General features: G+C 37.5%; 1 protein-coding gene across 1 annotated transcript in view; it reads right to left on the bottom strand.

Annotated features, from left to right (window-relative positions):
• Positions 1–13,249, bottom strand: part of INTS6 (integrator complex subunit 6) — a 94,676-nt gene that overhangs the window by 22,806 nt on the left and 58,621 nt on the right. The window contains exons 8-16 of the mRNA XM_067563072.1: positions 9,675–9,827; positions 9,355–9,487; positions 8,693–8,787; positions 8,177–8,287; positions 6,145–6,360; positions 5,906–6,032; positions 4,118–4,260; positions 3,139–3,373; positions 537–911 (exon numbers count right to left, since the gene is read on the bottom strand). Of these exons, the coding sequence (XP_067419173.1) occupies positions 537–911; positions 3,139–3,373; positions 4,118–4,260; positions 5,906–6,032; positions 6,145–6,360; positions 8,177–8,287; positions 8,693–8,787; positions 9,355–9,487; positions 9,675–9,827 (1,588 nt within the window). The remainder of the gene's footprint in view (positions 1–536; positions 912–3,138; positions 3,374–4,117; positions 4,261–5,905; positions 6,033–6,144; positions 6,361–8,176; positions 8,288–8,692; positions 8,788–9,354; positions 9,488–9,674; positions 9,828–13,249) is intronic.

Genomic DNA, 13,249 nt, shown 5'->3' with positions numbered 1-13,249 from the left:
TCATGAAAGTATGAAAAAAAACCCTATTTTTCAAACTTTCTAAATCAGCCTTATAAACTTTGAGTTAAAAGGATTTCCTTTTAATACACATTGGGTTTCTCTTATTTTTACTTCTGCTATTAATCAGAGATCTCTCTCCGTATTATTATTATTATTCTTGCATGACTCAGTATTTCACAAAATACAACAATCTAGTCTAAGGCCTGGTCTACACCGATGCCGGTGGTTGACTGTACAGTAGCTTGCATCTCTCCCGTCGACTTATTTATGTTGCTGTACCACGGCATCTTCACTGTGCTGCTTCGATCGGAGACGCTCTCCGATCGAAGCAGACTTACTCTTTTCGGGGGAAGAAGGTGGACTAATGGTGTCTACCAGAGATCACTTTCAGGATCAATTGAGCCGGTCTCTACAGTCCACTCACTCGATCTCACTGCATTGATCCTTGCAGGCCCGGAAGCATAGACATACCCTAAATTTTTCAACTGCGTCTAGCTGTCTCCAGAAAGATAGTGGTTCGGGGTTCGTATACTTACTTCTTCCTGGCTTTCTAATCTCCTTCATAATTTGTGCTTTTAGCTCTATATTAACCTCTCTCGGGCTTCTGGAATTCATCATTTTTTTCGCTTTGTTGGGTAAAGATGCTGGCAAGTTTTCTTCAGTACTTTGCTCTTTATCACCCAAGTCCTCATGCTTTTCCATAAATTCATCAACGTTAAGGTCAGTAGCTCCTAAGTGTTCATGGCCTAGATCCTCTGAATGGGTTGTTGGTCGGTCCAATGAATTGAATGGAGAAGAGGACAGTGAAAATTCAGAATCCATAGCATTTGGGAAAACATCTGATGAAAGTGGGTCTGCAACATGATTCTCAATCACGTCATCTGCTACAATCTCATTATTGGTTTCTGAACCTGAAAAATAAAGACTATGAAAAGGGACAAACTGGCAAGCATACATTAAAAACCATCATAATCATAGGATTTGGGTACTGGATAATCTAGTCTTGTGCTGTCATGTTCCAGCAGCTAGGTTTAGGAGAAGGTAAGAGATATTTCTTCAACATCATGAAATCACAAGATGATGTGGCATAGAACACCCTGCAATGTCCACTAATGGGTGGTGGTCTAGCAATGAGGGGAAACGTTCCTTATAAGCAAAAGGGAAGAGTTACACAGACTAGCAACAAAGCAAGAAGTCAAATAACCAGAAGACAAAGGTGATTCTGTGAGGAACTACTTATCTGGGTCCCATTAAAATTAATGGATAAAATTCACTTCAGTGCAGAAGGGCTGGCTCAAGGCCCTATGCAACACACAAGCCCCACATTAGAGTAAAGTTCACTCTCCACTGGAGTGAAGCTCACCAAATGTAAGCTTGTGCGCTGCAATATTTTGGAGTGACTCAGATTAAGAGACTGTACTCACTAATATATCAGATATCACTGTGATCCAGCTAAAGGGATATACCAGTCTTGCTTTTTTACATTATTCACTGTATTAAAAGAGGAGACGGGGAAAAAACTCATGGTACTGGGAAGGTTTCTAAACTTTATCATAAGAAGGTATATCCCAGTCCTTTTGATTATATCCAGTGATTTAATTGTAATTTGCCTTGGTGTATATTCCCACAGAAGAGTCAATATGCACAAGATTGTTAACTACGTACTTATTTGTAATATTATCCTACCTCAAAGGATTGGGGAAATTACTGCAGACAGATAGATTAAAATGCAATTTGTTTTGTATTTTACCAACAAAGTGGAAAAGCAAACCAGCAGTTGTTGAAAATGTGTTCTATTTTACCATATGAAAAATATATATATATATATATATTTTGTTTTGTTTTGTTTATGCCTTTATATATCAGAAGTCCAAAAGTTATTCCAGGGCAGGTTAAATACAACTCTCTTCGCCCTGGAAAAAAGTCACACCACAAAAGAAAGATTGACCCTAGTTTTTCAGAGGTGAATAACACATGATGGAAGTTTTTAAATCTCCCATGGTACAAGGCAGCTGGGGAATCTTAAAGCCACAATAATTAAAACAATGAGATACAATTCCTCTGAAAGTGAAGAATGCAAGGAATAAGCAGCAACCAACTAACTTCATAAGGGTCTGCTCAATATATGAAGCCAAGTGACAGACAGAAACCGAACTGGAATATTAAGTTAGTAATATGTGAAAAAATATGGAGCACAAAAGAAAATGAGTTAAAGGCTAGCCAAAAAAGCAAAGGGGAAAACAAAAGGCTTTTACATATTGGTGGGAAAAGAGTGCTAGAAAAAAAGTAGGCTTCTTTATAAGTAAGGAGGAAGTTAAGTTTAATGGCTGAAATACCAAACTCCTTTTTTAAGCTCTTCGCCTATACAAAGATACCACAAGGACCCCTTTACTTGTCTCTGGTGCAAGTGAACCTGAAATGTTAAATGAGTATGTCCACTTGCTTATTACAAAAATGCTGAGGAAGAGAAGGGAACTCAGAGAAGAGCAAAATAAATAATTAGGTGTAAACAAGAGTGATTTATGGAGGAAAATTTAAAGTAACTCAATAAAAACAGAGCAGGCAGACAAACAAATATGACAAGTTTACAAATATTAAACCCTCCTGTAATCTGGCCCCTTATATATTTTCTGAGAGAGTAATTACTATAAATTTCACTGATATTTATTTTATTTACTATAAAATTACAGTCAATTTATGTATCACTAAATCCTAAAAATGTATATATGTATGTGAAACAATTAAAAGGCAAGGGACAGGTACCTTTGTCTACACTGTATAATACTTTCCCTTGTACACATCAATGTAATTTTAGTAAGTGGTGTTTCAATGGCAGATCGTTAACTAATTTCAGAAAGCTTCATATTGCTTTGAAAGTACAAAAGAATGGCAAAGAGGTTTGTCACCTATGAGGTGTCAAATATGCAAACTAACTTGGATAATTAAGGCTGCACATTTACTGACATTTGTAACTGGATAATCAAATGCTGACTGAGAATTTACAGCACATTTACCTACTTGATGAGTACTTATTGTAGACTGACTAAAATATTCTTTTGCATAAGCAGTACAGCGAATTCTCTGAAGAGGAACCAAATGAAGGCAACAGGAAAAATTAACTGAAATAGTTAAACTTACTTTTGTGAATGGGAATAGGTTTAACAATATCTGGCTGTGCTTGCATAATGGGTATAGGTGGTCCTTTTCCTCCAATATGATTGTTTATGACAGGAGGAGTCTGTGGCCGTCCTCTGAGCAGAGGTGACATACACCGCCGTCTTTTAGAAATCCCTTGCATATTTGGTTCTCCAGGTCGTTTGTGTTTATTTTGAGGTCCTGATACAAATTCATCTGCTTCATCTATCATCATTCCCTGTAACAAGTACATCTGTTTTTTAAAAAAAGCTCTCATATCTGTTATCTTGCACAGAAAGTTTAACAAAAAACATCACATATCCAACAATGTCCTGACTTTTGCCAGATACAGGACAATCCAAACAAGTATAATATACCACCTTGTCTTGGCTTCTCAAATGACAATTAAAAAAATTGGGGAAATGTTTTACTCTGGGAGAGATTAGGTACTGATGTGTTGAAGATTGCTCTACAAACAATATTGCAAGAAAGCTGACCATGGTTATAAAATTTGCCTGTAAAATATGACCTCCATTCTGGAGTCACACGCAAGGTAATTTTTAGCCAGTTAAATATTCAACTAATCTTGTAGTTCACTGAAGTCAAGTCAAAGGCCTGGATTTATGATGGACTGAGAATTCAGTTCCTAGGGCTAGTGGAAAACTAGAGAAGCCATCCGGTTAATGCCAACTCTTTTGCTAAGGAAGGGTTTAATAAAAAGGGAAAGGGGGGGAGGAAGGGTATGGTGTTGGGAAGTTCACAACATATGAACATTTCATACTAAAAAACTCAGAGTTGTCAAGTGACTTCTAATCAAAAGTCTGTCCTCTATGAAAAATTGGTGGTCTAAAAAGAGTTGATGAAATTTCCTATGAAATATAGTAGCTTTCCTTTACTATGCACTTGGATGGCCTCTAATTAGCAACACGTACACATGACATAGTGCTAGTTTTACATAAAAGGAGTACTATAGAGAAATTACCTTCTTGTCCAATTTAAATGGATTACCAAATGTATGTAGCCTTCGGGGTTGATCAGGGTCAAGCTCTCGAAGGGGAGATGGTATCTGTTTGAGGTACTCCTGATAATTTCCCATTTGCGCTATAGGTACACTGTGAACTTGATCTATTGGAATTGAAGATAATTTTTATCAAAAGAACATGCCTATAGAAGCAGTTTGATACTGTTCATTTTATCAGGATTTAATTCTGGCGGCATTTCACACATCCAATTTTCATATCTTATCGCTTTCATCATGATATAGCAACATAAAAGTATATAGACCCAGATACTCAAAACCCATCTTCCTCCCTGTCAACCCAATAGTTAAAATATTTAAAATACTACTTCACACACTGTGGAACACTTGCCTCGGGATTGAAGAAATCAATGTACATAGTATGCGTACTGATCATTTCACCCTAGAAATGAGTGATAGCCTCCTGGACACAGTTTATGTTTTTCCTACATGATACATAATTCTTTTTGGACAAGATAGGTGGACGGAGAAGAATGGAGACTGGGAATAGTTTTCTGAACATATTAATTGTAAAATGCACTGAGGCTACTACTACACTGATGGTGTGCCATTATTAATATTAAGTAATATTTCACCTTATATGGTACTCTGAACTTTGATTACACAAAGAAGTCCCTTTCCTACTGCCAAAAACATGAAGACATTTTATTAATTAGAAGTAAAATACCAACAACTTGATATATGGCCTAATATTGTCAGCAAGTTACAAAAACTTGTAATCTTGTACACACCAATAACAAAATGTAGCATTTTCTTAAGAGTCTTTGTGATTCAGGTCCTCAGTGACCTCACAACGTGCCAAAATTCACCCATCAATACTCTGCTCAGCAAGGATGTAGGTTGGGTAACAGGTTACACTAGAATAAATGCTAGTTGTAATATACACTAGACAACTTTAGTAGTCACTGGATGGTAGTGATATTCTGTCACTAGTTAGGCTAAACTAACATTCACAATCTACAAATGTTGTTAGAAGTCCTATTTTCCCCCCGTCTTTTTTCCTTTTTCTTTATTTATTCTTATTTCACTCGTCTTCTACTCATCAGTTGCCACAATGTAATGAAGCACTAACTGCAGAGTACTTTGTTCCAGAGTACTTCTCTTCTACAGCTCTACTACTGTCATTTATGGCTACCACAGGTTATTATCTTCCCTGTTGGAAGTCATAACAGAGAGAAAAAGACTGAATTAGCATGGAGACTGAACTACTCTCTCACCCAGAGAGGTGCTTCTTTCAGGTCAAGGGTGAGGTAAGTTGGCAGGATGTGGTGGGGAAGCTTGCTCTGCCAATGCTTATTATGTACCTATTATATGGACAAAGGACTTCAGTGTCCAGGACTGTCCAGAAGATATTTGTTCTTTGATATACCCAGAAAGCTGGAAAGAAGTGAAACAAAAACAAACAGGAGAATCAAAAGCTGAACAAAACAGGACTGTTCTTAAGAAAAGGACAGTCAAAGAAATTAAATGGAAGACATCAGTTTGTCTTCCATGAGCCATTGGCACATCTAAACTTATAACAAACGTGGTGGAAAAGCCCATGAAAAACCACTGTGGTTCATGTACAATAGCATCAATCTTAGAAAAAGTTTATTTCAGAAGGAAAACTTCCCAACTAAGCACCCATTGAAGAAGTCTGAGCTTTACGCCATTCAGCACAATATACAAAGATATGCTAATAGTACTACTACACATATTAAGATAGGCAAACAATAAGCCATGTAATCTAACCTTCATCTTGTCCTTTGAGAAACTTGCGAGTACTCTTTAGAAGATTAGACCTCATTCTTGTTAAGTGATCCAAAAGATTCCTTCTGGGTATGTCATAAGCATTTCTAAAGGTCTGAGGTTTCAATTCCTACAGTTGCAGCAATATAATAAAACTTAGATATTATTCCATATGTAATATTAATCAAATAGTTTAATGGAAGTGTATTGAAAATAACAACATTACACATAATGGTGCTTACCTTATTCAGCAAAGCTATTTGGAACCCAGCATACTCCTTCATATTGAGGTCTAGAAGTCTATGAGGAATTTCCCCAGTAATCCCCTGTAGCAGTTGTTGAAAATCGTTCCTATGTGCCATAGACAGGTTGTGTGATCTGCTTCTGACCTTAATTCCAGTCTCTTGCGCTACCTTTTTGCCTACAGAGCCAATGACTCTATCGGACTCTATTTTGGCCTTAATTTGAAATAAATAAATAAATAAAATTGACAATATACTCTTAAAAGGATTAGTCAGAATATTAAATTCATTTCTAATTCTTACCTAGGAGATTCAGCAATGTGCTAATACACTAAGAAGAATATAATGTGGATGAGTGTAAAAGGAGGGTTGCTGAATGTATCACTACAATTCTAAATCATTAGAATATGGTAAACAGTTTTTGTGTCCAGCTCCCTCCAGGTATTTCTAGGGTGCCCATTATCATAGTATCTAAGCACCAATATGCATGCAATGCTTTTATTTTCATAAAAATGCCATGATTAAGATTATTGAAAAGCTGCCACAATTTCTGCATGTGCTCATGGATTTCACTTTTCTCTGTGAAAACAGCTGAAGTATCATGAGAATTCTCACAGGCTAACTTCTTATATCATTTAACTGTATTTATTATGGACTCATGATGGTATCAATTTATTTTTTATAAAGTCAATAGAAGATAGGAAAAGACCGTTCAACACTCCAACAAAATAGGGGAACACACAATAAGCTTCCAATTCTTCCTCCTTTTTGTAGGCAGTCCACCATCTCCAGCAATTTTTCACCTGCCCAGTATGTACCAATATCAAATGTGCTCTAAAATGTATCACCAGTAGTTTGGCAGAATACAGTTGAACAATGAGTCAACAATCATTTGGGAACTTTTGACTGTCACACAATGTTTATTCAGTGGTTGCACTTAAGAAGTTCCTTCCATACTGAAAGTTCAAGTTTTATTTCCCATTTTAAGAAGAGAAATCTCTCAAACTGGTACAACCTTTTAAAGGGAAGCAAACATTTTAAGAAGGACTATTGTATATTCTATTGTAGCTATAATGTACTGTAGAATAATATATTTTATGTATTTTGAACCAAAAATGTATAGATACCTACAGATTTATTTACTCTGCAGATTTTTGAACAAATGACACCATAATTTGGTAAGATTGATCACAGATTTCCACGGGCTATAGCTAGGAGTTTAAAAAATAAGATTTATATTGAAGGTTTTTAAACTTGGTTTATGAAATGTTAACATACAAAGTAATTAATATTAGCTTATTTACATCCTTTTGTGTCAAAGCTACTCAATTTTGTGATTATCCAAAAATAAGTTTGAGAAGCACAACAAAACATTAAGTGATAATGGGAAATCAATGGTTTTTAGCTGCTAGAGCAGGAGACTAGCAGGGATGTGGATTCTATTTCCCACCATTGCCAGTGGCTTGCTGTGTAAACATGTCTCTTCTGTGCTAGTTTCATTTGTAAGAAAGCACTTCAATAGAGATGAAAGGCACTAGATGTTTATTAAATTTTATATTTACCTAATGCCTTTCATTTTCATGGATCCTGAAGCACTTCACAAACTATGGGCCAAACAGGAAAGAAGGCTACATTTTGGCCTAATTACATGTAGGCACAAAGGTGTGATCTGATGTCATGCAAGGTATGATGTGATTTTTTGCATGCAATCAGAGCAGAAAAGATTGCCTTTTTAACACCAAATATAAAGTTGGCATATATGAAAATGCTGCTTCCATATTATATACCTTGAGTCATATTTCAGTATATATTTACAGGTTAGTCTATAAACAAAGTTTTATTCTTATTCAGAAAACGGAAAATATACCAATGGTAATCATATGTAGGAAATCAGGTAACTTGAGGTTTCTTCCCCTTTTCAATGGGAACCAATAGGATTCACTGATATTTTCACGTTAGTCTGACATTAGTATATAGTGTTTTTCAATTGTAATTGTTTTTTTTTTTTACTGCTGTTTTGCATCAACATTACCTGTTGACTCAACTTTTTGAGGTATGAAATGACACTGTAACTAAGTCCATATTCCACATTGTCTGCTATAAGGTTAGGTGCTCCCATCATTCTCACAGCTTTCTTCAAAGGCTGAAACAAGTAATATATACATGTATATATTTATATCCTTGTCCATTTATATCCTTAACTTTGTAGCAAAAATTAAAAGCACTTTATGGCTTAATGCATTCATTTCAAAGTGAATTTGTAACCCTTGAAGACAAAAACAAAACATCCTTTTCCTTTAAGTATTGCACCATTAATGCTGAATTATTAAGTATTAGTGGAAGTATACTTCAAGCAGTTGTTACACCTGACCAGGTTTTTATAACATGAAGGTCAAAGGAAAAGGTCAATACATTAATGAAAATTTTAGGAAAGTTATTCTTCCAGATTATACATGACACCATAATGTGTACAAATCTAAGAGATCACATTTAAACTTTTATTCATGTGTTCAGAACATCCTAATTACTTACAATAAAATCATCTTACCCCTAGATAGTAAGGAGGCATTGTCTTCAAATAGCTTTCAAATGATTGCCGCCATTTTAAGGTTGGCTTTGCCTTATGTACTTTGAATAAATCATCTAAAAAGTTATAGAAACAGAGAAAGTTAAATGAAAGGTGTGTTTCTAAATATAAGACATCACTCACCACACATTTTCTGAGTGCATTTCTTCTAAAAATTCCTCCTACTGCACCAAGGCTTAATAAGAGCTAATCACTATTGGATGCAATCCAAGAAATGTGTGAGAAAGGCAGAATCTTGTAATTTATGATTTATAAAATCGAACTCATTATCAGATCCACTGGATTGAGACAAGAATGCCTTTGCAGCAGCAGCAGCAGGAAAATGAAAATGTAGTGTCCACAGCATATTACACAGGGAGTAAAAAAAAACCTCATTTTTCGAAATCAACAGGATTCTAGCCAAGAACTGTACTCATTTTTTGATAAGTGAATAATGAATAGAGTAGGTGCCAGAAAAATTAGAAGTAAATTTCTCTTTTCAGTAGGAATATTATTGATGTTTTGGATTTGTATAGGCTTATGATTATTAACAGTAGCATTAATATCACAAAAAGCTATAATTAGGCTGAAGTAATTTTACATCTGCCTACCACATCAGAAGGATTTGAGAAAGCTGTATTTACCTAAGAGGGGAAGAAGGACAGGATAATTGTAAGGCATCACAAACAGGTTCACACAATTCAGTGCTGTACTGGCTTTCAAGTAACCAAAAGGATGGCCAAGTTCACTATATTTTGCACTATTGCTCACATACACCTGCAACAAGAAGAGTTCATGTAATTCGTGTTATATATAAATATTTAAAAAGTGAGAGTTATAAGTTAAAAGTGTGATGTCAGTAAGATTACTGAAAATCAACACATCATTAGAATTTCACTCCAAGTTATTTACAGAATACTATTTCTCAGATAAATATCCTTTAGTTAGTACATATTCAACTTGCCTGCCAGCAGGTCTGAGGAGATTTCCTTTCCAGGATAAACTGGGTCAGCGGTGAAGGTTCTAACTCATATTTATCAAAAGGTAGCTTGTCAATGACCATTGGTTCACAATCCGTGCAGGAGAACTTCACTATAGGATGAGATGTGCGAGGTGGCTAAACAGAAGCATTCAAGTGTTAAGTGTGATCTACACCAATAAATACAATATTCATACTAAATCTTATTCTGAAACAACATAAAAGTGTTTTGGAAAACTGCCCCTTAGTATCTGAAAACACATCTCTGAAATAAAGAAATATGAACCCTTTAATTTAATATTTCATCTCTAGTGAACCCTGAACAGCTGTTGGGTTTAGGTAAGTAGTAAATAGTATCTTAATTTAGCATGGAAGTATATTTAGAAAGTAAAAGCTAAGTATTTTAACTGCTCAGTCAAGAGGTCTGGCAAGGACAATGATTCGTAAATGGAGTAGACTATCCTGCTCTATTTAACATCTTTATCAATGACTGAAGAAAATAAAATCACTTCTAATAAAGTTTGCAGATAACAAAAATTGGGGGAGTGGTAAATAATGAAGAGGACAGGACAGCTCACTGATTCAGAGCAATCTAGATCGCTTGGTAAACTGGGTACAAGCAAACAATATGAATTTTAATACAGCTAAATGTAAATGTATACATCTAGGAACAAAGAAGGTAGGCCATGCTTACTGGATGGGGAACTCTATCCTGGGAAGCAGTGACTCTGAAAAAAATTGGGGGAGGGGGGCAGAAGGGGAGGTGGTGGATAACCAGCTGAACATGAGCTCCCAGTGTGATGCAATGGCCAGAAGACCTAATGCAATCCTGGGATGCATAAACAGACAAATCTCAATTAGGAGAAGAAGTATTTGGCATTGGTGTGACCACTGCTGGAATACTATGTCCAGTTCCAGGGCCCACAATACAAGAAGGGTTGATAAATTGGAAAGGGTTCAGAGCATAGCCACGAGAAAGATAAGAGGATTAGAAAACATGCCTTACAGTGATAAGACTTAAAGAGCTCGATCTATTTAGCTTAACAAAGAAAAGGTTAAGGAATGACTTAATCACAGTTTATAGGTACCTATATATTTGATAAAGGGCTCTTCATTCTAGCAGAAAAAGGTATAACATGATCCAATGGCTGGAAGTTGAACCTAGAAACATTCAGACTGGAAATAATGCATACATTTTTAATAATGAGAGTAATTAACCATTGGAACAATTTACCAAGGGTTGTAGTGGACTTTCCATCACTGACAATTTTTAAATTGAGACTGGATATGTTTCTAAAAGAAATGCTCTAGGAACTGAGGAAGATCTTTGACCTGCACTTTACAAAAGGTCAGACGATCACAATGGTCCCTTCTGGCCTTAGAATCTATAAATCCTCAAAACACACAAAACTAGATCTGGAAACCAAAGACAAAGAATGGCCATACTGGGTCAGACCAATGGTTCATTTAAGCCCAGTATCCCTGCCTTCCGACAGTGGCCAAAGACACTCAGAAATGGACTAGAAATCTTGTAAGGTAAGTTCTCCTATGAGGCACATCATTTATATGCCCCAGAGTAGTACATATATAGCATTTCCAAATTCCTGTTAAGTTCTTCTCTACTTAATAGGTTTCCTTTCTACCTAACCTAAAATACCCATTACATAACCAAACCAAATAAAATTTGAACTCTTAAGGAAAGCATGACTACAAAAACTCTGGCTTTACAAGATGTCAGATATCTTAATTACACCTGTGAACAATCTCAGACAAAATTTCAAGTGAAAAATTTCTTTTCCAGTTCAGACAATTCGAGCTCTTGAAATTTCATTTTTAATTAAGTGCAAAAAGGCACTTTCACCTGATCTTTAAGCAGAATTGGAACAACTATCTTTGAAATTTCTTTTGTGACAAAAAGGAAAGAAAATTTTACATTATTTTCACGATGGAGGACAATAGAGCAGTGCATTCTAAAGAACGATTTTCAGGAAAGGTGCTTAAATCCTACTTCTTCTCATCCTTAACTACCATAATCTGGGCAAGAATACAACTGGGAGTCCTTCCTTCATTTAATTTTGTCAAAAGATATGTATTATCAGCTACATGTGGAAGAGATGAGGTGGGGAAATACAAGGGCCTCGAACTTCTTGCCCCAGCTTAAACACCCTTCTCCAAGTCTTTGTCTAAGATCTGGTGCCTTCCTAATTAGGTGAGTCATCTGTTTGGTACAGACTGAAGGAAATGGTCTTGCCTTGTTGGTCACTTCACTCTTTGAGGAAGGTGAAATGTCTAAGTGACATACAAGAAAGACAACCCAGGCCTTGTCTACACTAAAAAAATAAGTCGGCATATTTATGTTGACTTTCAGCCATCATTATAATTATAGCGGTGGCTCATGTCCACACTGCTCTCCTTGGGTCGGTGGAGTGCATCCTCACCAGGAGCACTTCCCCTAACCTGAGGGGCAGTGTGAAGGGAGCTGAGACATCCATCTCTTGGCTCCCTGCCAGGAGCCCACAGGCTCCTGGGCACCCTCTGGGCTGCCCTCCCTGCACCCTCACTCCTGGTCCCAACCAGGAGTCAGGGCAGCCGCGCAGGGACTTCTCCCCGTATCCTGCCTAGTCTGGCTCTGAGTCGGGAGTGGGCTGCAGCAGCCCACTTTTGGGGTCAGGGCTGGAGCCTGCTGCTCCAGAAACTGGGGCAGCTAGACCCCACTCCCCAGGGGTGACAGGCGCTGGGCTGCTTCCCCCTGGAAACAGAGAGGGGGAAAGCCCTTGTCAGCTTCCCTCAGCTCCCGGTGAGGAATAGGGATGGGAGAAACCCAGGGCTGGCTCCTGGCAGAGAATGGGAGGCAGCCCGCTGGGAGCCAGCCTGTGGGACTCCCGGCAGGGAGCTGAGAGACTCGTCTCTCAGCTCCCCACACTGCCCCTCTTAGATTGGTGGAAGTCCTTCTGGTGAGGACACACTACAGTGACCCAAGGAGGGCAGTGTGGATGTCAGGGTAGAGTGGACGACATGTATTATATCGTCTTTTTTTTCCGAGTGTAGACAAGGTCTCTGCCACATAGAACAATTACCAGTCCAGAGCACTGCTTCCCAAACTGGAAAACATGGTTCCCTTTGGGAGCCATTCAGAGGTTTGTGGGGGAGCCACAAATGTTTGGTGAAAAAAATCAATATGCCCAATTGTGTTTTTTCCCTAATTAAGAGACTACAAACCTAGGCTTAAAAAATCACCTGCATTTTGTCTAATCTATGGGTCTGAGTCTTACGCTGCTGCTACTTCGAGCTGGGAGTCACTATGTGACCTCCGTTCCTTCAGGGGGCCTTCAGCAGAAAGACTCCCAGCTCTGGGAGGTTTTCAGCAGGAATTTTCTTGACCAAAAGCCCCTTGCGTTGGCATGCATGGCAGAGAGAGGCTGTTAATGCCAGCAGCAACAGTACTAGCAGATCGGGGAAGGGAGCTGAGGGAGAGACAGGTGTGTTTTATTTTTATAATGGAACAATTCTAAGTCTTTATATAGCACATGTTCAACTGAAGATAATGATTCCACCTAGCT

The sequence above is a fragment of the Emydura macquarii genome, unplaced genomic scaffold, assembly GCF_026122565.2.
Source record: "Emydura macquarii macquarii isolate MOO-44397 ecotype Brisbane River unplaced genomic scaffold, CSIRO-AGI_Emac_v2 contig_2473, whole genome shotgun sequence".
NCBI classification, from domain to species: domain Eukaryota; kingdom Metazoa; phylum Chordata; order Testudines; family Chelidae; genus Emydura; species Emydura macquarii.
The sequence above is the reverse complement of the archived record's forward strand: the minus strand, read 5'-3'. Positions and strand labels throughout refer to the sequence as shown.